The sequence below is a fragment of the Otolemur garnettii genome, unplaced genomic scaffold (assembly GCF_000181295.1).
Source record: "Otolemur garnettii isolate 467f Iridium unplaced genomic scaffold, OtoGar3 scaffold00012, whole genome shotgun sequence".
Taxonomy (NCBI): domain Eukaryota; kingdom Metazoa; phylum Chordata; class Mammalia; order Primates; family Galagidae; genus Otolemur; species Otolemur garnettii.
This window is the reverse complement of record NW_003852407.1, coordinates 25,811,289-25,837,287: the sequence shown is the minus strand read 5'-3', so window position 1 is coordinate 25,837,287 and position 25,999 is coordinate 25,811,289. Positions and strand designations below refer to the sequence as shown.

General features: G+C 38.0%; 1 protein-coding gene across 1 annotated transcript in view; it reads right to left on the bottom strand.

The window, feature by feature from the left end:
* ZNF521 (zinc finger protein 521) overlaps positions 1-25,999 on the bottom strand; it is a 284,707-nt gene that overhangs the window by 121,260 nt on the left and 137,448 nt on the right. The window contains exon 4 of the mRNA XM_003784776.1: positions 10,163-10,247. Coding sequence (XP_003784824.1) covers positions 10,163-10,247 — 85 coding nt within the window. The remainder of the gene's footprint in view (positions 1-10,162; positions 10,248-25,999) is intronic.

Sequence of the window (25,999 nt, the reverse complement as noted above, 5' to 3'; positions counted from 1 at the left end):
GAGAAAAAAACAAAAAAACAAAAAAAACAAAAGTGATGCCTGCAATGTTTCTCAAGATCCCTCTGTGTTGCACCGGTGGCCTACAGCAAGTTCGGCAGCAAGAGAGTAAAGGAGATGGAAGTAATAATAACAATAAAAAGAATAATCTGGTGCAAATGGACCCCAAGGTGTAGTTGTCATCCCTGTGCAACAATCACCCTTCACTGCAATTTACTGATGTTGCTTCATTACAATACAGCATATAAAGGGGCGATGAACAAAGTGCACTATTTAAAGCTACATGGGTAGAAGCAGCACAGCCCACCCCTACGGGCGCTGTGATGGGAGCTACGTCAGATTGTACAAAAGTGAATTGACCTGTAAAAAAACAGAATAGAGGTGTAATCTCTATGCAGAACGGTGATCCGTTTGGGAGGGAGGAGAAGCAATGGTGGCAGGACCAAAGTGTTTCCTCAGTGAAATATGAAAAGGATTCCACATTAATACAAATTAAAACATCCTTTGAAGATGTCGCAACTTGTGGCTTGGTTAAAAGGAAAAGATGAAGACGATGAAGTTTCCTGTTTGGAAAACAGAAGCAGGCTCTCCGTGGCCTATTTTTATCCTCTACGAAATGAACTGAAACAATGATTTTAGGTGAAAATCAACCACTGTAAATTCAGGTTCACATTATTGAAAAGGGAGACTGATTGATTTTCTAATCCTGGCCTCCTGTAATTGAAAGTCTTACTTCTCAGTTATACTCAGAAGATGCCAGAGCGATGGGTTAAGAAGGAAAAAAGAGATTCCTTCTTCACCAAGGATCATTGAGTATGTCATTGGTTAATTCTTGCTCTATGCTCCTCATTAGCATTGCTCTCAAGTTTCTGGTTATCATATCCGAAATATTAAGACATAATAACTACGAAGGTGCAGATAATTGGATATTAACCAGAACATACTTGACTGGGCAGGAGGTAGAGCTCTGCTTAAACTAATCCTGAAATATATTAATCACCAATTAATGAAAGGGTTTCAAATTCATTTTCTATTATAGAACACCTCCGAGTATCTAAGCTTTTTCTAACAAAATGACTTGGAATAACAGGGTAGAAATAAGAAATACAGCCATCTGATGAGGGGTTGAATTAATTCTTTATGGCCTATTGTCAGGTGATCACGAAAACTATAGTAAAGCCTTGATTACTCTTTGCAAAGTCTGATAAAAAGAAGAGGGTACACTTTTTAAAGTTCAGAGGCCTTTATTTAAATTCCAAACGTATTCATTTAAATGGCAGAACCATACCGAAATGTTTCATCAGAGAGCTGCCCTAATTTTAACCAAGTTTTCTGCCTCTAGCCTTCCAACCCAACAACAGATGTCCTCTTAGAATATAAGTCCAATTAATAGAAGCCAGAGAACTCCAGCAAAGACATGCCTTATACACAGTAAGCACCGTGTAGGTAGGAATAAATTGCTGAACATATTAAGGAATTAAAATCCTTATCTAGTTGAAATGTCATCATCATTTACTTGCATGGCAATAAAGCAGTGCTAAAAAAAACAAATAAGAAGAAAGGAAAAAAAAAACACGAAGAGGAATAAACAGACAAGGGAAGTCATACTTCTGTATGTTTTATGTGGCTCTGAGATTGGGTCTGATAAGCACGTCTCACAGGCGTTTTATTAGTTCTGTTTTAAAAGCCTCACTATACTCCATGGAAAACTTCCATACGTTATCCACTGAGTTAGAGAAATTGCTGTAAAGATGCCACTCATCTTAAAGAAAAAAAGTAAAATCTCTAAGTACCTGATTCCCACAAAATGATTTTCTACAGCTTTCCATACTTAAAAGATGTAACTCCTCCAAACTCGGAAAATGACTTACACGTCTACGTCAGGGAAAACAGGGTGTTTGCATGAGTGCCGTGTAAGCAAGGCTTTATGATGGCATCCTTTCTCTGTTTCTCCTGCCTTTATTCCTGTCATTTGATAAAAATAGTAGGAAAACTCTCGTTATCTCAGGTTTCTTTTTTTTTTTTTCTCCTGTTGTTTGTTGACTTTAATTTTAATAACTCTTAAATAAGCACTCACGGCAGATGAACTTCAAATATGCTGGCAAGCTGGCCCTTTTATCAACAATTTTGCCACAGAAATACACAAACATTTCAATGGCTCTTCATTAGCAAACAAATCAACAAGTGATATTTTAATGCATGACTTTATTCTGTCTCTGTGGGGACTGCAGTTGAGAGTGTGATGTACAGTACAGAGAAAGGAATTATCAGCCACAACGTCCCAGGGCTCTCTCCATTGAGGACTTCGCAGCCTCTGCTTAAAGACTGCATTTAATTGACTGATAGACAGTAGCTTCTTTGTTCACAGAAGACAGCGAAGTAATGGCAGCTTGAAAATCGTACCATCTACAGGGTCTCCTGAGACTAGTAACAGGGGGATATGTGTCAGGAATAAATAAATAATCTAATTATTAAGCCACTTCCTGTCAAGTTAACTCCAATTTGTTGGCTTTTGAAGGCAACAAAACGAGGCATTTTTCCTCATTATGCTTCTCTTTTTATACCAGTGGTAATCACAGGCGGATTAAAGGGTGCCTGATTGGTTTTTTTGTCAAGGAACTGAGAAGCAGCCAACAGTACAGAAAAACAGAGTTGGGGTTAGAAGAAATTTCATGCTTGTCTCCTTTCCAGCTCCCTAACAGCCCACACGGCCGCCCCATACAGAGCTGCCAGCTGTACAGCAAATGTGTGCCCCTCCAACTGAGGCCTAGCGGGCCACAGGCGCCATCCTGAGAGCTGTGAGGTACCTTGCAATCTTGGCAGGTAGCTACTGCTGTCATAGGCATAATTCTAAAGGTGACCTACGAAACCCCATCAGCTCACCAAATGCAACAATATGAGCAGCTGAAGTTCGACACCCACTCTCCATATTGGCTGCCTCGCCTTTGTTTACGGCTATTAATGGCCCTGAATCTAGGAAATAACCTATGGAAATAGGTCAGCAGAGACCTTTTCTTTTGATGTGGATGAACTGATCCTGTGGAAATAGGTCACGATCTGTACGTGTCCTGTGTGTGTGTGTGCCGGGACCTATCTTGGTATGAATTGCTGATGGCTTTGAGTACCCTCCATTCGGAAATGTTTTGCAAACTTCCTTTGAAACAGATACCTACATTCGATAACAACATAGCTAACAGTCAGAGATAAATGGACACATTTGTGGTGTGTTCTACAGGAAGACAAAACGGGAATCAGATGCTCCACCATTATACCTCAGCCAGTCCTGGGGCCCTCCCTGCCTGGCCTGGCCCTCCCTGCCTGGCCTGGCCTCTCTTCCGAGCATCTCTGTACAGAGCCTTGGAAGATCCTCCTGGAGAACAACATTCTTCTGAGGCCTCTTTAAGGGCAGTGCGTTCTAAAAAGTCACCGAATCTTCCATCTGTCTATAGGTTCAGCCAGCATCCTCGGCCTCCCAGAAAATCAACATCACAAGTCATGCTGAAGAGGCTGTCTTTGGGGCTTGTGAATTAGAAACTCCCCGAACTGCCAGTGTTTTTCTCTCCTATAAATCAAAGCTGCCAGACGCACGCTAAAACACACAAAGATAAACATCTTGATTTGTCTTTTAATAGCTTAACACCAACATCAGGAGATAGACCCAAAGATTTTTCACCCCAAGTTGCTTAAGAAATGAGAATCTAAATCCTGACCAAGATGAGCCCTTGGAAACTCTGCCTCCCCCTGAAAAGTCTCATTCTTTTTGAATTTTCTTTTAAATCGTCTTTGTTGTCAGGAGGGCTGATACAAAGGAGTCTTGGTAAGTTCCTGTGGCCCCTCTCTGCACTCAGGAAACACTGGAGCCATGTTAGTTTTATGCCTGCCCGTGTCCTTTCTGAGTACATCTTGGATTTTTGTTAAATTGCGCAGATAATTAAACTCTCTTCATATTTACAGTCTGCTTCATTGGTACCATGAATTCTGTTTTCAGTTACTGTCTGCAAATTCCCTCTCTGAACAATTTCATACCAAGCAATAACACTTCATTTTACATAAGTTTTATCTGATGTCCCCATACAGAGCTGCCAGCTGTACAGCAAATGTGTGGTTCTCAAACTGAGGCCTACCAGGCCACAGGCGCCATCCTGAGATCTATGAGGCACCTTGCTGTCATTGGCAAGCTCTCCCTGCTATCACTGTGACCATCACTCCACACTGCACACAACTTACCATCATCTGATTATTAGAATTTGTGGCCCACACTCCATTTTATCCTTTATTTAATCTATCCCCAGATCACACATTTGTTTAAATGTTTTGGCTGGTTTACAAATCATGCAGCCATCTGCACAGTAGGTGTGACACCATTTTTTAGACAAAAGTTACGTTATAAACAAAGATAAAGTCATTGGAAATGCTTTGGTGTTTGTTATTCTGCCTGGTTCACTTGGACCAACTCTAAGAAATAAATAGAATTATCTGTGTAAATCGATGAACATCTATGAAAAACAACGCCCAGCAGATCACCCAGCTTGCTCCATTACCTACGTTAATATCATGACAGCTGAGGAGAGATGACCTGGCCCACTTCTCATCTCTCCTGTACAGATGGCTATTAAAGAGAAAGTATCCCTTTTGTATGGTCCATGTAGAAACCCTTTATGGGCTTTTCAAATAAGCCAGCATTGCCCACATGAGGGTAGCTTTCTGTTACCATTAAACTGCCCAGATTTCATCTTTTTTAATCCAGCTCTTGATGAAATAAGCCAGTATTTCATCATATTTAACACCAAATGGTTGTTTCTTAATTCCCTGAATTTTGTAAGCAATCAAATAAAGATGCTTTAAAAAAAAAAAAGATTCAATAATCTTTTCATTTAGAATGAATGTAAACCAAGGCTCCAAAACATCTCAATGATGTTGAGTTTTTTAGGATAATATGGAGATTATACATGTGCATGGGTGCACAAGTATACACAGCCACACAGACATAGAAACATGATTGCAAGTTCATTTCTGTTCATTCTTCTTTTATTTTTAAGAGACAGAATCTCACTCTTGCTCAGGCTGGTCTTGAACTCCTGAGCTCAAGCAATCCACTCACCTCGTCCTCCCAGAGTGCTAGGATTACAGGTGTGAGCCACCTCGTCCAGCCCCTCCATTCATTCTTTTGAAAACAGCCAATGAAAGCAGAGAATTTAAAGGGCAACATGGCCCTATATGTTCCTATATGTAGACATCCATATCTTTGGATATTTCCCCTTGAGACATAAAATTTAAAACCACTGTAGCCCTCTAAATATTGGTTTTAGTCTATTCCAAAGCAAGAGCACTCAAGCTGAAATGCTTCAGAGGTGACACTGAATGTCACAAAACTATAATGAAGATTAGTCACATAGTACACTACCCACTAAAGAAATGAAAGGAAAAGAATGCCGTTTGTAACCTTGGGCATCACACACACTGCAGAATGTATGAATGCCACTTGCCACAGGAACAGACTAAAATCTCAGCACACTGTGCAGAACTGATTTATGCATTCTTCAGGGCTTGACATCAGCGACATATATGATGTGTACCGTAACATAGGGTACACATCTTCCTGCGTGCATTGTACAAGAGCTGAATCTTTTCTGGCCTTTTAAAAATCATGATTATCTATAAACCAGTGAGCAGCAGAGATACGAATAAGAACAGTACCTTTGTATAGACATTTTCTTATTAGCTCTCCTCGGCATCCCGAATTCTAGTTCTGCTTTTCTAAGAGATAAATATATTTGCTTCTCCCAAATGCTTTACCCTTGATCTAAGACACATTTATGCCCACTTCTGGATTTTCCTATATTTTCACAAAACGGGATATTGTGACGCTTTAACACAATATTGCTCTTATAACGCTGGTCTTTCTAATCAGATGAAAAAATACAAAACATAAAACTTAAGAGGTAAACATTTCTAAGCTGATTTTTAAAAATGATTCTCACATCCATAATTTGTACCCATTCCTTTCACCTTCTCCATCCATGAACTTTGCAAGAGAGTCCTGGAAATAGTCACAACTATACCCTGACTTCTTGTCCTCCAAAGTCCCTGGCTATAATAGCCAATTCCAAGGACAATGGTATTTCTCCCCTTTGATCGTTTCTTTGTCAAGCTGACTGGCCTTTGATGGTGAGAGTACGGCTGGTTGTCTACCACCAGCCGCTCGCAATTTGCTCACTATGTTTCATGAGACAGTTGTTTCTGGCTGTTTGGAACACATTCGTCTCTTTGGGGATTTATGCGCTAGTTGCAATGCCAACCTCCATAGTGATCCGAATTCCTTTCTAACTAAAATAGATAATTAGAGGCTGGTAATTATTGGTCAAGAATTATCAGAGTGAAAAAATTAAGCTTCTCATAAATAGTTCTTGGCAATGTCATCTCTTTATATAATCTCCTGCCTCACAGTCCTTTATTCAGAGCACTTACAAATTTACCCTACGCTGCCCGGCCTCATAATTTGATATGAGGCAATTCCTTCTCAGGAAACACATTTAAATTCTTTGGTTTCATCTCTATTTATTTTAATCCATACATAATAATCATAACAACAACAATGCCAGAAAGCTTGAGGAAGAAAATAACAAATATTTACTATGCAGATAGAAAAGGAGAAGGGTGAGTAATAAACTAAAGGCCCTAATACACAATGCTTCTTTTTATATTCTCAGGTCAAAAGTCAATGTAAACTATGTGAAATGAACAAAGGAAGACAAGAAAAATTCTCTCATCTGCGCAGACGTTAAAAGAAGAAAAATCTATTCCCCAGGAAAGCTGTTAAAATGTTTTGTAGCTCTTTCCGTGTGTGTGTGTGTGTGTGTGTGTGTGTGTGTGTGTGTGTGCATGCACGTGCGCAAAGAAAAGAAACCCCTAAATAGTCACTGGTCTGATTTCTTACTGAAATTGTGTCAAAATGTGGTGGAGAGTGAGGTTTTCTTTTTTTCCTTAATAGACATAAGTCAAATCCCCAGTGCATTTTTATTGAGTAATTATTCCAGCAACTCAGACTGCGCGTCCACACCTAGCTGCAAAATGGCACTTAAGAAGAACACCTCTGGCATGTACCTGGTGGAAACATTGATGGGTTTCTTTCTACCAGTGTCCCTGGCCAATAGCCCTGAGGCTAGCACAACCAGGAAGAAGTGTGGCGGCTGCCTGACATTGAGATTGCATTCACACATATGTGCCACACAGAAGCAAATGCAAATGACTTGGTTAAAGAAGGAATTTAAAGTTACACCTCATTGGGTCATCTGCAGGTCTGATTTTCCATCAGGTGACATAATCCTTGCTCTAGACTGATTGAGATGTAAAACAAAATATGCAAAAATACTATATATCTTCTTAATAAAAAGAGTTAAGAGGCTTTGCAGATAGTCCTTAATCCCTCTTCCCCTGCTAAAGGTCTAGTTGAGATTATTTTTTTGATTAGAAAAAAAAAATACCACATATACAGAAACATAACCTAAAAGTACCTATCCTCAATAGAGGCATTCTAGCCAACAAAATAATGCTGCTGCCTCATTTGAAAGACTGAGCATCACACTGGGATTTTAAAAAAGGGTATCTTAGCCTTTGTGACTCCTTTCCTTTTTGTATTTTCTCTCTCTCTAGGTATTAACCACACAAATGGAGTATGAGGACTTGGATGCACGGTCAACAGATAAAACAATTAAATGAGTGCTACTCATTTGTTTAGGCCTCGAGTACAAGAGAATAGCATATTTTATTATTAAAAATAGCCTGAATATTAAACAAGTAGGCCCTCTGTGAAAAGGAATGGAATTTGCCTCTTTACTGGAAGGTAAGTTGTTAAACGCTCAGATCTTAAGAGGAAGTCAGTGTGGAGGGAGAAAAAGCCTTGGGAAAGCACTACTAATAATACAAAGAATAGAAGACAAGCACAAATCAGAAAGGTATAAAGCCATTTCAAAAGAAGGCCCAGAACAAAATGACGAACTAAAAGTGAAAAATCAGAAAGTTCCCTTATGCTTAACATTCAAAATCCAGATTCTACACATGCAAAAGAACATTAATATTGGGGTGAAAACGTATTCAACTCGTTCATCTGAGTCCTGGGATAAATAATAAATCCAGAAACAAAAATGAGTTTACATCAAAGAGAAGCATGAGCACACAATTTCACAAAATTTCCCAGAAGCTTCCACTCAAGCTTATCCAAAACTGTAGCCCACAAAGAGTCATGAACAAACACCACCAACAAACTCTACTCAAGAAATTAAGAGCTGAGAAACATTAACAGTTATCATTTGGCAAGGAGCATTCATTTTCTCTAACACCTGCTTCTATCCCAACAAAAGTACTTTGGGAAGTTTATTATAGGTGGTACTTTTCAGAATCCCAAACAGAAGGGAAATACAAGGAAACGCGTTATTTGAATCTCTCTTACATATTACCATCATCTTCTGGACATTCAGAAAAGTTGCTAATGTTATTGTCACATTGAAGAATATACTAACTAATGTGCAAGAAAATCACAAATAATATTAGTACTTAAATCTGGACAAATATAAAGTGATTCATATTTCAGATATTATGTTTATGTTCCATTTTATACAAATTCAGCACTTTTTTTTTTGAGACAGAGTCTCACTATTGTCACCCTCAGTAGAGTGCTGTGACATCACAGCTCATAGCAACTTCCAACTTTTAGGCTTAAGCGATTCTCTTTCGTTAGCCTCCTAAGTTGCTGGGACTATAGGCACCCGCCACAATGCCCAGCTATTTTTTTGTTGTAGTTATCATTGTTGTTTGGCAGGCCTGGGCCGGATTCGAACCCACCACTCTCGGTGTATATGGCTGGCACCCTAACTACTGAGCTACAGGCACCAAGCCACAAATCTAGCACTTAGTCTTTTACAAGGTGTCTTAGAGACCCAGAAAATCCTACTGAAAAACCATTAATCAATTTTTCTACGTACTTTTGAATCTATCTTCATTAATTTATAGAGAACATTAAAAGTTTTGTTATAGTTACCTTTAACAAACACCAATGACAGTTGGAGCAAATCCTTCCACTAAACATTCTTAAAGTAATTCTATTAGCATATAAAAAAGTGCTCTCTCTAAAAACAAGTTCCCTAAAATGTTTAATTTTCTTTCCTGTCTCAGAGTTTCATAATAGCAGAGCATGAGGTTAAAAGAACTTTCATAATATTATACCACAATTATTTATAGTATTATAAAATACCAGGAAGTGAGTATGAACTAAAAAACTCATAGTATTATAATGTAAACGAGTAACAGAAATAGTCCAAAGTAATAGCAATTGTCATTTACTAGTAGAAAAATGATCTGCTTGATAAAGTTTAATTGGCTGGTAAAACTCTTAGCATTATTACTAAGTGCTTATCAAATTAAAAAACATAGGTAGTAGCCCCTGAGGAATTAAGGAATAATGGGACAGTATGAATAAGTGAAAAAAATTATCCTTTCAGTTTTAGCCCATGTGATTAAACGATAAATCCTATAAACACTGGCCTGGAGTGACTTCAGAGATCTTCCCCACGCCACTTCTACCCACATATAAAAATCTGCAGAAAATTTGGTGGGGAATAAGAAGTGATTACTGAATTCTTTACATCATCTTTATGATCATGATTATTTCCAGGCTGTTGAAACTATACATATAAAACCATTTTATGGCAATTTAAATTATTTATGTTTCCCTATCACAAAAACTCACCACTTTAGATTTTGATACAAAGATGCTTAAGCAACACACAGCAGTGCCATTACCGTAATAACTTCTGAAATTAAAACCTGTCTAAAACTCTATGGAAAGCTAACATCCAGTTCATTAACCATTCCTGTTAGTTTTCAATAATGCAAAAATGATTAGAAGTTTAATTTGTTAATCACTTGTGTTTTGACTGGCAGTGGATATATAATTCTCTGCAGAAGTCTAAACTGGCCCTTGCAGAAAATAAAAGGTGCTAATGCCTTATCAGGGCTAATAATAGAAATTAAAAAAAAATCAATCATACCTAGGTAAACCATTGATGGTTGAACAATTAATTCGTCTTTAACTCTGTTTAATTATATAGGCACAGATGTACAAGTAGAAGAAAAATCTATCTGTAATAAGGTTTAGAGCATCACTCACCGATCATGTGATTTGCAACATGAACCTGAATATCCCATTCATTGTAGAAAACCATCTGACACTTGATGCACTGATAGGTCTTCTTCTGAGAAAACAAGTATAAACAGAATTACTTAGACACATGTACTTTTCATTGTCTCTTTATTAAAAACAAACAATCGTACAGCATTATCCTGAGATGCTAGTCTTACTGCTGTTGGGCTCCTGAAGCCGTGTACTAAGGCCTGTGGCTTGAACCCAACACAGAGCTTTCAGTTGCAAACACTTAGAAAGAACAGAGGCACATAATTAGGGCACAGTATAATTTTAAAGATTCCTAAACTCAAACCAGAAGTTAGTATTAAAAACAAAAACAAAAAAACTACAACACACACGGCTGAGTTTCAGAAAACAATGTCTTTCAAGCTCAGGCACAATTTCATTCTGACCAAAATAACTGTGATGTTGCTTATAGAGAGAGACCAATAAGCAAAGTGCTATTAGGTTAAGATCCGTGGAATCCAGCTAAACGATTTAGTGATTATAATCTTTAGCTGAAGTCTGAAATTTAGATATTTTAGAAGCTGATGAAGTACTAGCATTTCAATATATACTTTTTCCTATAGAGAAATCATATGTGTATCATAATGAATATGTTAACATTATTTTATAATTTGACACAGTTCCTATGAAGTAGATAGAATGGAAATTTTATTGTAATTCTTACAGGATAAATGAACAAACTGAGGCTCAAGAAAGCAGAAAGATGGTGCTGATTCTCAGTGCTAGGCTCTTTGATACAAGGAGCCTTTATAATTTCATATCCTTCTTAGTGACTCCCAATACAGAGTAGATGAACTCAACAAATTAAGTACTAGTTAGGTTTTCCAGAACACATACTTACATAAATTCCTTTATGATGACACTTTGATATTCACAATTAAAAACTATCATGGAAAAAAAATAAACCATTATGAAAATAATCCATTCTGAAAATCTCCCAAACATGAGAAAATGACTTTTGTAAAATGACACTTTGCTATAAGCACTTTTGCAGAATTATCATTTTATCTGCAGTCGTACGAAATTATTTTACTGATAGGAAATACCTACCTATAAATTAAAATTAATTTGAAAGTACTCAAATTCTTTAGAAGTTAACAAAAAATCAAAGTTGAGAGCATCCTGTCATTTGAGACTTAAAATTATAAATGCCATTATTAATGTAAAATGTTCCTAAGTATTCTAATTTCCCATAGTATTTTCTCCTGCAACAGTGGACAATACTCTTTGCAAACCACTGAAATGCAGGCGTATTTCCAATAGAATCTGTCTAAATAATCTGACGGTCTTTGTACATTAGGCATATTGTGAATTCAACGTGCTGAATCTAAATCTAATGCAGACTTCAAACACCCTGACAATCATGGAGGAAGATTTACTACACTGAGCTGTTTATAAGATGCTTTTGATGGTCACACATAGAGCAACATGCGTTGCGTAAATAACATCTATCCCTTTCTTAACAATATTTCCCTTTAGAACTAGTTAGAAAATATTTCTTACTCCCTGATGACCTGCATTATATATTGTTTATTAGCATACTTCTAGCATTATTCCTGATATGTGACCTTGCTGAAAAACAAAGAAACATAAACTTAATGGCCAGTCTTTTCTCTTGTTAGCACAGTAAAACATACAATGTGTCGAAAACTGTCTCCAAAAATGATGACTGATGAATATGTTGGCGGAATATACTAGGGCTCTTTTCTTTTTTTTTCCTAGTCTAATAATAAAGAATAAAATCACTTGAAAAGCCAAAATAATAAAACACCAGCACTTACAACTATCTTCAAAATGAACTGATACATTTGAAGATCCATGTATTTGAGTTTTCTTTTATCATTGGGGGAAAAATGCTTTTGTCACTAGTGATCATTCAAATACTAATTTCTCTCTGCTCTTAAAACAGTGTCTAAAACGCTGCTTTCTATTTATATTAACAAAGCCATATTCCTATCCATAAGCTCCTGAATTTACAGCTAGATTAAAAAAAAATCAGAATTTAGTGTGATCAAAACCAAGGAACCATGATTTTAAAATTCTGCAGGTTGAACTCTGCTTCAACACACTTTTCACATTTTCCAAATACAAAGCAATGATATGCAAATTGGAACACGTTAAAGGTTTTTCTTTTTAAAGCCATGATGTAAAATTCATTTTTACCCTCAATTTTTAAAAAGGTAATTTTAAATGACCTTTAGCGCATCTCTCATTATAATTATAGATTCTTAGCAAAATATTTGAGAGACCCCTGTGCACCTGTACACCATCTTTAAATAAAGGGATTGTAACCTCTGAATAGTGTCAGCCTTGGGGAACCCATTCCCTCGGAGGTAAACTCATTCCAGCTCTGTGCAGCTGAGATTATGAGAGAATTCTTCCTAATTCTAGGCCTAAATCTGCTCTTCTGCTTCTTTCACCCCTGGGTCCTAACTCTAAGCTCTAATGTATAAAGAGCAGGTTGAATCCCTTGCCTAATATGACAATTACATTAGCTCCTTTTCAGACTGAAAATAGAGGCACAGATTAAGAAATACTTGGAACTACTTTCTGTCCAGGCTACTTTCCTCTGGGTCACTGTTTTAATAAAATAGAAGCTCAGATGAAGCTCAATAGTCCAGGTGTGACCTGACCCTTGTAGGATACAGGATTGTCACCTCCCTTTAGGACAATTACTTGCATTGATAAAAGAAGACAACAAAAAAAAAAGTCAAGTGAGATAATTTCTTTTTAAAAGCAGAGAAAAGTAGAAACAGAACTTCCATTGTTTGGGCCCCAGATTGGCCTTTATCAACGCTTAAGTTGTCAATTTGCTTGAAATGCTAATTTAGTACATTTTTAAAAGAGACTTTTTTTTCATTAGCCTTTTTAAATGTGCTGCTTGGGAGAGGGATTGTCATTTCCTGATTGTTCTCTTTTGTTTTCTGATACTGATAGATGTAATTATCAAGGCTACAACTTTTTCCCAGCACCTCATTATTTTTGATTGATTTCGAGAACAATTTAAATGTGCCTTTTTGACATTCTTGTTTTCAGTTACATTCTGGTTAAGTTACTTAGAGACTTTCAGAAAAGAACATGTCATAAATTAGAAAAAATGATTAAGGATGCTTAATAATGTATAGTTTTAAAAAATGATTCGGATTAACCCCATTCCCCTCTGTTTGATCTATATCCCTTTAGGCTTCGCATTTAGTCTCAGCAAATTAAAAAAAAATTAAAATAATAATTGTTAAAAATTATATTTTGTAGTTATAAATTGCTTAGATTTCTTTTAACAAAACACAGATGCATGAAACAAATCAAGATATCACTGGAAGTAACTAGTACACAAATTTCTTTTTCTAAAAGTTGGTAATTAATGGATTAGAGAAGCACCTTGCTTTTTGGGACATGCCTAGTGGATGAGGGAAAGCTCTTCTTTATTGAAGAATGACAATAGAAAGGGTGATAAAATTAATTGGAAATTCACCATTTTGCAATGCCAAATACAATGGTTCAGGATAATCTTTAATGGATGCTGAAATTATTAGAAGGAAGGTTATTCTGAGATACTCAAATTTCAACCCTTGAACACTACAAAGAGAAGGATACACCTTTACAGTGAATTTAGCTGATAGTAATCACTCTAACCAGACTATTTAGCTTAATATTACTAATAATGGTCTCTCCATGTGATGTGCTATGAAATATACAACATTGCCAATAGAGTATCTTATCTACAATGTATACCTGAATCTACTTAAGCCTTTAGACCTAACAATCCAGCTGTAAGTAAAGGGCATAGAGGAACAAATATAAAGAAAAAAATGCATGTCCAGACTATTCTTCAAGAGAAATAGATTGTTGTCTTCAAAAAAGTGAGTATCACAGGAAGAAAAAAAAGTCAAGAGATTGTTCTCAGATAAGAGACTAAAAAAAGGCAACTAGTCAATGTAACATGTGGATCCTGCTTTGGTGAGAGACCAGCTATAAACAGGTTTTTGAAATAAATGGGAAATCTGGGTATCAGCTGTTTTTTAGATGCTATTGGGGAATTCCTGTTAACTTTCTTAGGTTTGATAATGGTGTAGTTATGTAGGTAATGTCCTTTTCGGCAGAATAGGCATACTGAATACTTAGGGATGAAAGGCCATGATGTTTGCAATTTACTTCCAAAGATACAGAAAAAAATACATATGAAGTATATAGTGATACATAGGTAAATAGCTATATGTTAAGAATTCTTAAATCTGGGCAGTGCCTGTGGCTCAAAGGAGTAGGTAGCCGCCCCCATATGCCGGAGGTGGTGGGTTCAAACCCAGCCCTGGCCAAAAAAAAAAAAAAAAGAATTCTTAAATCTAGGTGCATATGTGGATATTTTCATAATAAAAAGTGGGAATCAACAGACAGGCTAGTTTATAATGCACCATTATTAAATGCTAAAACTAACCTGATTATCTCCACTTCCACTGTTCTTTGCACACTCCCCACTTGCTATGCACCAAAAATAACTTGTGCTTAATTGTTATAAGTAGTAAATAATTTTGGTATGTTTTGTGATTATTTTTTAACACAAATCTAATGTATAAACTCTAAGAAGACAGGGACCATAGCTCGCATTGATTTCCATAATAAAATAATTTCTTAAATTGTATCATATTCTATAAAGAGCTTGTGTGCCAAAAAAAAAAAAAAAAAAATCCCTTGCAACAATCCTGTGAGGGTAAAGCAGGGATCAATGTCCTCACTTACAGATTAACTGACTTGTCCCAAGTCATGCAGGTTGTAAAGACCATAACCAAGGCCAGGCTCCTACTCTGCCTTCAACCCACTGGGTTTTAACACAGGTCATACTCTGAGCGGTTGCAGGTAAATTTACAAGTGCATTTTTGGTACATTTTGAAGAGAGGTTTTCCTTAGAATTGTGTAGTGCATTGGCCTTTGACAATACCAGGGATGGGAGGAAAAAGAGCTTCTAACCATGGAGTGACCATTGCTACCCCCTTAGCCTTGGGCTCCTAGTTCTGGAGTCTAAGATCCACAGGGTAGAATCATCTCCTCTCAGAATCTCCCAATCTATTTCAAGATTTTCCCTTTGACCTCAATGTTCTGCGTTATGCAGGTTGTTTTTTTTTTTTTTCAAGGGGTAGTATCTTGCTCTGTAGGCCAGGCTGGACAGCCTTGAACTTGGCTTACATGACCCTCTCACCTCAGCCTCCAGAGGAGCTAGACCTACAGGTGTGTACTCCCACATCCAGCTAAATTTTTTTTTTTTTCAGATGGGGTCTTGCTGGTCTTAAACTTCTGACCTCAAGCAATCCTCCTGCCTCAGGCTCCCAAATGCTGGGATTACAGGGGCGAGTAGTTTTACTGCCATGTTTTTAATTGTGTATTTGTTTGTCCTGCTAAATATGGAAAGACAAATTTCAGTCTGGGATCTCATGCATGTTTTCACTGTTGAAAATTTTCAGTGCTCAAAATGACTCAGTTACTAAGTCTCTCTCAGAAACTCTCCATTCTCTTCTCCTGGAACTCCCGTTAGACCCAGACTGGAGCCTCTCCGTCTACCCTCCATGAACCTTCACGGCACTTCCATGCATATTTCAAAGATCATTTTGTCTCTTTATGTTCTCATCTAGGTGATCTTCTCTGTACTCTTACAAACCACTAATTCTCTCCCCACTGCTGTCCAGTCTAGCATTTATCCCTCTGCAAAAGATATTTTCCATTTCTATCATTTTTAGTTTGAAATATTCAAGTGCCGTTGTTTTGTTTCTGCTTGGATTGGCTTCACTCTCTGTGACTCTTCTGAGGGTGACTCATTCCTTCATTTCTCTTTCTGAGCTTCTCCACGGAGTTATTTCAAAGTCTTTGTCAGACCGTCTGATATAATTAGCTGCTGCTTTTCTAGCATCAGAGTCATTACACATTTTGGAATCTTGGTCTGAAGCCCGTCTGTAGTGAAAGATTTTTTTCCTATGTGGTCATTCCTCCTGTTCCAGTAGCTTTACCACTGCTTCTGCTAGGCATCCCAGCCTGCTGGACCAGCGTGGGTTCTCAGAGAGGCATTTCCTGTGTGTCTACTGTGCAGAGGATGAAAAAGAGACTGAAATTGGAATCGCAGGGGCAGCACGTAGCTGATTCAGTTCTTAGTCCACAAAACTATGTCTGTCTTCCTGCGCCTTCAACTTCCAGGTAAAGACTCTAGTTCTGGGTAGCGGTCAACCACAGAATTATTTTTTCCCAGTCTCTTGTTGTGAACAAGGAAATTCCTCCCAGGCCCTGCTTTAAATAGCAGGTCTGGCTTTGTCCCATAGGGAATAAATCCTAATTACCACTTTGTACTGCTGGAAAAGAGTCCAGCAGACAGACCCCTGGCCTCTGCCTTACTAATCACTCTGTTTCATTATTTGGTTTCTGGATCTCAATGGTGAAGAATTGTGTTAACTTGACTAAGTCCACTTGGTTTTCCGTCTTTATATTTTAGTTATCATTGCTATATATTTGGAACATCAAAGCTTGCAGTTACAGAGCCAGTGCTTTCCAGGGTGTCCAAGCTCGAGCAGAGGTTCTCAAGGAAGGGCCACTCTCAGTTTCAGGCAGCTCCTGACATTAGGATGTTGTATGATGATGCTATAAAACATCCACTCCAAAGGATTAGGAAAAAGGAAACCTCAGAATATTTTTCTGTAGTTAGTTACTATCTAGTGGCTATTGGAAAAATCACTCAAATGACCTCAAGCCTTAGTTTCCTTCTCTATAAATTAGAAATAATAAAACTTACATCTTAGAGTTCATGTGAGAACTAAGTGACAATAATATAAAAATTCTTGGTACCATGTCTACCATGTAGCATTTCTGCATTAAATAGTAACTACCTTTATTACTCTTTTTTCTTCCCTCCACCCTCGGTAGAGTGCTGTGACATCACAGTTCACAGCAACCTCCAGCTCTTGGGCTTAGGCGATTCTCTTGCCTCAGCCTCCTGAGTAGCTGGACCACAGGCACCCAGCACAATGCCTGGCTATTTTTTCTTGCAGTTTGGCCGGGGCCAGAATCAAACCCGCCACCCTTGGTATATGGGGCCAGCGCCCTCCCCACTGAGCCACAGGCATCACCTACCTTTATTACTCTTTACTTGACAAGTTATCATGGGGGTGGAATAAAATATTATATGAACTATCTGACACAGTGAAGATATTTGTCAAAGATTAGTTTTCACCCTTCTAAGTGGCCTTTAGAACTTTATTCAAAGTTCTTTCAGCTGGAATCCACTAATTTGATTTTATGACAATGAACAAAGGCTAAGCAAATATTTATTAAACAAACCTTTACAAAATATAGTCAGCCCTCTCTATCTGTCAGTTCCACATTTGTAACCAATGCCAGATTAAAAATACTTGGGAAAAAACACAATGATAACACGACAACCACAAAAATTAGTACAAATTAAAAAGCACAATATTAAAACCATTTACATTGTGTTAGGTATTATAAGTAATCCACAGATGATTTAAAGTTTAAGTAATCCATGCAAATACTATGATATTCTATAATATATAAGAGAGTTCAAGGGATGCAAAGGGTCCTGGAACCAATCCCCCATAAATACCCAATGAAAATCGTAATAGCTCAAAGAATATCACAAGTTGGTAACAGGGTCGGGAATATGGGAAGCTTGTAAAAAACTTCAAGTAGTCAGAAGAAAAAAAAGTCTGTTTTAAAGACTAGCAATGTACATTTCCATTCCAAAATCTAATATATTAGTTACAAATGAAATACTAATTTAAGATCAGCAGCACCTTTCCTTGGCAATATTTTGCTGGCAAGGAAAGGGATACTACACATGAGTGAAAGTAATATGCCAGCAGCTTTCCACAAATGCTCAATAATTCAGATATTATACTAATTCAGCTTGGTCATTTTCCAAGTTAATTCTGAATGAGTATGAATATAAGTCATTGAACAGAGAAGAAAAATTGGTTGAAATGAAAGTTACTACTAATGACGAAAAGCCCAAATAATTCAATGAAAGACACAAGTACCAACATTCCTGTATTTCTGTTGCAGTGAAGAAGAGGATACTATTGCCTTACAGATGTCTTTTTTGTTTGTTTGTTTTCTGAGACAGAGTCTCTGTCTCCCTGGATAGATCGCCATGGTGTGGTGTCACAGCTCACAGCAACCTCAAACTCATGGGCTCAAGCCATCTTCTTGCCTCAGCCTCCCAAGTAGCTGGGACTACACAGGTGTGCATCAGTACACCTGGCTAGTTTTTCTATTTTTAGTAGATATGGGTCTTGCTATTGCTCTTGCTCAGGATGGTCTCAAACTCCTCAGTTCAAGCAATCTACCCACCTCGGACTCCCAAAGTGCTAGGATTACAGGTATTGGCTCTCAGCCTACAGATGTCCTTGATGTCCTAAGATACTATGCAGCACTTTACACACTGCCCACACCTGATAAGACCTCAGTAACCAGGAGATACTAAGCATGATTCCAAAACTCAAGGCGTTACAATGTAAGTGGGGAAATAAAACATACAGGCTTTGCAATGTTATCCTTTCTCATCCTATGTCTGAGTGATCTTCCTATTTCTCTCCCATGTCAGAAGGTGTCCAGCTCGTTTTTTGGGGTGGTGGTTATTGATGCTGGGTCTGTTCACCCACTCAGCTTGTGAGTGATGTGAGGAATAGAAATTAAAGAAAGAGGGGGAGACCATCATCTTCTGACACTGGGGAGAGGCTAAATGGGAAAGTGCATGTTATAATGCAAAATGAAAGAAATCAACAAAGGACGGCACGGTTTGCAGCTGAAGAAATGAGTAAGGGGGAAGGAAAGAAACCGTTTTCTACGCTGAGTCATGCATGAGGAAGCCTGGACTTCATCCTGGGGTTGCTTCAGGTAAGTATCACACTCAAGAAATCATAAACAAAAATAAACAAAAACAATTTAACTATTTTATTGTCCTAAAATAGATAATAAAATAATCAGATGAGTTCATATTTATGTTTTTCTCTTTTAAAACTATAGGATAGCTACTAGTAATCCACCAACTTCCTTCCTGATCAAAATAAATTAGAGCTGGGGGGTATGCAGGTGCCAGAAACATAGGATTGGAAATTTAAAATGTTTTACCTAAATGACATGGCAAAGCATTTTGGGATCAAGTGACTTCTGCAGTGTAGGATAAGGAGAGGACGGCTAACACACATCAGATAGTGACAGGTTGATATGGTCTGGAAGAGTCAGAGGAATCTCCCTGAGAGAGGACGACTTGATGTCAGGTGTAAAATGGGAATAATTTCCTTCCGTTTAAAACTGTTACAAAGTTCCTACTATATGCCAGGCAAGTTGCTCACAATCCAATTCAGAACAGAAACAGGGTAAAAGAAGATTGCTTCTGGCCAACTGTCTGCACAGGAAAGGGCAGAGAAAGACACAAATATGGTTAAGAATGAACTTGGATAAGGGCAGTATCTGTGGCTCAAAAGGGTAAGGCGCCGGCCCCATATACCAGAGGTAGTGGGTTCAAACCTGGCCCCGAATGAATGTGGACAAAGTCCCTGTTTTAAATGACTGAATTGTAATTTTTATGGTCCTGGGGAGGAAAAAATATTCATTTAAGCATATTTCTTTTTCCAAATAAAATCCAAAACTTCATGAAGATATAAATTTAAACTACTACTGATTTTGAAAACAAGGAGTAAAATCAAGCCTATTTTCATCTTTTGTTGGATTCTCTTTAAATATTAGGGAAAATAACATTCAAATGTTTTATGTTCAAAAGTATCATGACAAGTTAAAAAAAAAAACAGCAAATAATTGAGTGGAATCCTCAGAAAAATCTGACATGCATTCATCCAAAAACAAAAAACTCCAGTGTTAATGATGGAGTCATTTCCACCGATCATATTAAACAAATTTCATGGAAGGAATTTATTAACTGGAGGTTTATAAATGAAGAAGAATTTTATTTTTTAAGTATGAAATTAATAGAATACTAAAAAATTATTTTACATTTTTAAGTTTAAAAACGAATTCTGTCTCTTTCCTTCATAATTTGTCTTTCTACACAGTTAAATTTCCTATCTCACATTAAAAACTGAATTTGAAACCAAGTTTTCCATGGAAAGATTCACTTTGTTAGGCTTGTTCACCTCACTCCCCTGTTTCTCCTCATTACATTTGGTAGGTGTCTCCTCCAAAGGACTTATCTGATTTCCCTTCTTACAGAAGCCACTGAAACCATCCAGAGGGTGAAATGTAAAATCTTGTAGGTGGTGCCTGAAGCTCAGTGAGTAGGGCACTGGCCCCATATACGGAGGTTGGTGGGTTCAAACCCAGCCAAACTGCAGCAACAACAACAACAACAAGATCGCCAGGCATTGTGGCGGGTGCCTGTAGCCCCAGCTACTTGGGAGGCTGAAGCAAGAGAATCGCCTAAGCCCAAGAGCTGGAGGTTGCTGTGAGCTGTCATCACAGCACTCTACTAAGGGCGACAAAGTGAGACTCTGTCTCTAAAAAAAAAAAAAAAGTGAGACTCTGTCTCTCAAAAAAAAATTATATATATATAAATAAAGTATATATATGTATATATATATAATCTTGCAACATAAGCATTAATTTTTTTTTAGATTTTCTTTGATCCTTCTAGATGGTCTAATTTAAGGTAAGAGGTTCAGCTGTTGTTTATTTCGGTGTCATGGCAAATGAAATTTCCTATAGTGCTGTTCATAAAGTCAATAAGTTTTCTTCACTAATTATCCATCCAGGAGTGAGTCATCCTACATCCATCACCTGTATTCATAAGGTTCTATGGAGGACTGGTCTATTTCTGCCTGCCACTCTCCCTACACCTTGGACAGCACCAGGAATCAGAAAATTGAAGACTTAAAGTTGATATTGTAATGAAGGTTTAAAAAAATGTCACCAGACCATGTGCTAATTCTTTTTGAGTCAGGACAAGGAATTTGCCTCTTGTTACTCATGGCCGTAATATTTTATTAGTTCCTAGTTTGAAGAGATTTATGATTCATAGTAAATTCCAGTTAACTTCCTACATTAACTGTTTGGTAAATATTCATACCACTCAAGAAAGATAAGACATCAGAGGTGGGAGAATATGGGTTTAGGTAATGACTCTTATAAACATAAATCTGGGGAGGAGACATAAATTCAAAATTTTTGGCTTAACCATAAATGAGGGTCTATTTTCCTTATCCATTATTCTGATCACATACTGATTGTTTTTAGTCATAAAAACATTACTGAAACTGGGCAGCACCTGTGGCTCAAAGGATTAGGGCACTGGCCCCATATACTGGAGGTGGTGGGTTCAAACCTGGCCCTGGCCAAAAACTGCAAAAAAAAAAAAATATCACAGAAACTTCTTTCTGTCTCACTGTTATCAAAATGAAGTGCTGGGGCTAGAAAGGAGGGTATATAATTGGAGAGATTATATGGGAGCAGAAACATGACGTAGAATATTACATCACCATTAAACCACATCACCCTTGAGAGATCCAGTTCTGTACGTAGGTAGAATGATTTACACTCCCACCATAAACCAGGAGGAAGTCTTGAGAGGCAGCAAAAATATTCCAGAATCCATTAAGAAATACTTTCTTAAGTATAAAATTGCTGCCCTAAAATCAAATTAGATAGGTTTATGGATTCTTCAGGAGTACTTGGTACCATTTCAGAAAGAATCATCATAAATTTCTAAAGAGTTTTATCTCATAGTAAATCACGAAAGTTTTTGATTCTTTTATAATTCATTACATACTGTAATCAGAATTATTTCAATAAAACTGATCTATCAGACTGAGGGGAGGTAGAAGGCTTTGTATCATACATTTTGCATCTGTTGCAATACGTGGTACATGATTATTTACACATAACAGAAATATGTGAATGATTCATACCTAGTTCACTGTTAAAAAGAAATCCTTGCTTCCTTCCTCCCACTCCTCTTTAGATGAAGGCTCCTGTGGAGTCTGAGCTATTCCCCTTTGTTTATCTTCCTAATCCATCCTTCCTAATCCATCCTGTTCTGGTGTCAAAGAAATACTTTATGTTCCAGCAGTTTTGTGCTTTATCCACAACATGTCCTTACTTACTTGGTCACTGCAGTGCCCCCTGTAGGTGCCCAAATTACCTGTGTCCTTTACCACTTTCATCTCTATGGAGATATTTATGGCATGTCTTCCTTCTCCTAGCAGTTCCTACTTGGTCTCTCTCTTTCTCCCTATTTTCATTCGGGGTTGGCCTTCTCTCAGCCATCCCTTCCCCCCTGACCGCTTTCCCACTGAGGCCTGTCAGACCACCCTTCTCCTCTCCTTCAACTTGCTTCTAAAACCCACCTGCTTCAGAAAGCTAGTTAGCAATTACACCCACACAGCGCTGTGGGTGTTGACTTTATTATTCCTGTTGTTGATACACTTAGACAGCCAAGGTTTCAGGATAGGGCTGTGTTTCTTTCACTGTACCTATTCCCGACCACGCTGTGCAGTCAATGCCTGCCCATGTATACATGCGGTAGGGTTCTTTTAACCCTTTGATTTAATGCAATTATTTGGGTTTTTCAAAACCTTCTTCATTCATTATTCCAAAAATATCTGTCAAAAAAATAGAAAAAACGTGGCCCCATATCTTTGTATTTCCAAAGGTAACAATACAAGCTTATGGAGAGCGTTGTGGTGTTTTACGACGGAAAGGGAGACGCAAGCTTGTCTATTTCAAATTTCCTCAAGGAAACTCGTCTATGAGATCCAGAGAGATGATGTGACCTGCCCAGGACTCACAGAAAGTGACAAGCAGAGGAATCCAGGCTGCTGCGATCACATCCATGTGTACGTGGAGCAGCGGCGCAATTACAGAAGGAGCGGCCGTTGCCAAGCTGGCGCTCCACAGAGCTTACAAGTTGTCAAGGCTCCCCTGGACTGGATTTTATGACTGCCTCTCCACTGCCAGTGCACGCTAGCAACTGCTGCCTCTGATGGCTTTCATTTCTCAGTGTACATACTTTTAGCATAGAATTTACTATGTTATATTCAAGGTTTGATTAACATTACACTCTAAGGGCTCCTGTCCCTTGAGGACCAATGTCTCAGTCTCTTGAGCTCCCATCCCCGGTGTGCTGCCTGGCAGGGCATTCGCGATGGAGTGCATGAACTCCACACAGTGGATGGATGGGAGCTTTTTATAAGCACACCCAAGAGCAGGTGCTGTCAGAGAAACATCTCGGAGGCGACCAGTTTGCTGCCACCAAACTCAGCTCGATTCTGCATCACACAATCAGATAAGACTGCTTAGTACCCCCTACAGATTAATCCCAGGAAGATTAAACTTTAGACCTAAAAAACTTCTGTCTTATCGTTATGGATAAGCTATCTTAGAAAGCTAGAAATTCCCCATATAAAAATGTCTAACAATATTATTTGGAAAAATATGGAGTCCTTTCCCACCTAGGCTGCTGCTTCTTGAAAACTTCCACAGTGTAGAATATGAACGGGGAGGAAGTGCTGAGAAAGGCATGATAATTTCAAATTTGACATCTTTGTCCGGCCAAGCACTATGGTTGTCTTGTTTGTTTGTTTGTTTGTGTTTTAAGATTTTCTTTAGAAGTCCAGGTAACAAACCAGTTATTCTTTTAAACAGACATTTTGGAATATCACTGCTGAACATCCTCACTAGACTTTAAGGCTACTCCTATTCATTATCAGGCCAACTCCTCGTCATCTACGCTGTTTGAGGATATGTTTGCTTTCTGCTGGTTTGATTCTTCACTGAGAGAAACCTGTAACAATATCTCCTAGTTGGCCTTCATGCGCCTGGCACCCATTCAACCATCTTACATAATGGCTGAATAAAGGAATGAATGAACTAGATTCACATTAATCTAAACAATGTAACCTGCCTGTTTTGAAATTATTTACATTTGGTATAGAGAAATAATATCAGTCTAGACCCAATTATGAAACTAGAAGAATCTGTTCTCCACCAAGGCTATGTCAATTTTCTAGACCTAGTGTACAGATATTAAACTGAGATGGTTTCTTGCCAGTTTTTTCAGCCATCTTATTTGGCCACTTAGCCCTCCCTCCCTCCCAGCCCTCTTCTCTTTCCTTTCTTCTGTTCCTCCTTTTACATTCTCTTTCTTTTTTTTTGAGACAGAGCCTCAAGCTATCCCCCTGGATAGAGTACTGTGGCATCACAGCTCACAGCAACCTCCAACTCCTGGGCTCAAGCGAGTCTCCTGCCTCTGCCTCCCAAGTAGCTGGGACTCTAGGCGCCCGCCACAATGCCCAGCTATTTTTTGGTTGCAGCCTTCAGTGTTGTTTTTGGTGGGCCCGGGCTGGATTCAACCCCGCCACCTTAGGTGTATGTGGCTTTCTTTTTAAAAAATAATTTTATTAAACATGGGGTCACTCTTCATAATTAAATTTTCTGTGTCTGGACATTTCTTTATCAAGAGCTTTTTATTACAGCTCATTTTTGCTTCCTGACGGGCTAAGCCAAACTTATGACTATAAAATTCTTAAGACAATCCTCAGATCTAACTTAAAATGAATATGTTAACATCAGAGTTTGTCAGTGCCACTTTGATTTCTAAATCATGGTATACCTTTTTTTTTTTTTTTTGAGACAGAGTCTCACTTTGTTGCCCTCGGTAGAATGCGATGGCATCACAGCTCACAGCAACCTCAAACTCTTGGGCTTATGCAATTCTCTTGCCTCAGCCTCCCAAGTAGCTGGGACTACAGGCGCCCACCATGACGCCTGGCTTTTTTTTTTTTTTTTTTTTGATAGACAAGATTCGCTCTGGCTTAGGCTGGTCTCAAACTCCTGAGCTCAGGCAATCCACCTGCCTCTGCATCCCGGAGTGCTAGGATTCCAGGTGTGAGCCACCACACCGGCCCATGGGGTATCTTTTGTTTGAAATAGCTGTGAATTGCTTACGTATTAGCAATTTTTAAAATATAAGATCCTATTCTTAAAATAAATCAAAAGGTTATACATAGAAATTACAAATCCTGTTCAAGAAAAACAAGAAAATCTTGGGGGCAGGTCATAATTCTAAGAGGGACTTTGCCTAACAAGGGGCAACAGTGTAACCTAATTCTTTGTACCTTCAGTGAATCTGAAACAATAAAAAAATTAAAAATAAAAAGTCAAAAAAAAAAAAACCATTTTCAGCACTTTTCCCCCCAGAATGTAAATACTTTCTATGTAATCCATAGAGAACATTAGGAAGGAATTTTAGGAAAGCAAATAACAGCCCTTTAAAATTGTTTGTTTCTCAAACTATTCATTTCCTTCCTGGGATTGGGGGGGAAATGTCTTATTTTGATGTTTATTTACTATACCTTTCACATCCAGTTTTTACTCGACTTAAATGTTACTTCTCCAAGAAAGCTTCACTCTTACTTTCCACGATATGCTTCAACCCAATAACACTATTGAGCATTTTTCCTTTCTCAACAATGACCACACTCTCCACCTCTACACTCACCTATTCAAATGTTTTTCTCCCTTTTATATTTATTGTTTCCTGATCCTATCTTGGATCTTGGATGAAAGTACTATCTTATCGCTGTGGTTTTTACATTCTCCTTATCCTTGGTTTTCATTGTTTCTAGGCATGGTTTTAATATTTAATTGGATTTTTCCACTTCACCAGCTTTTTGGAAATACGATCACTTACTTAGTTGCGTTTTGGCAGAATAAGCCATAGTCCTTGCATTAGATGAAATGACTGCACACTGTGATAAACTGAAAACACTGCATAACTTGTATGTGTACACAGAC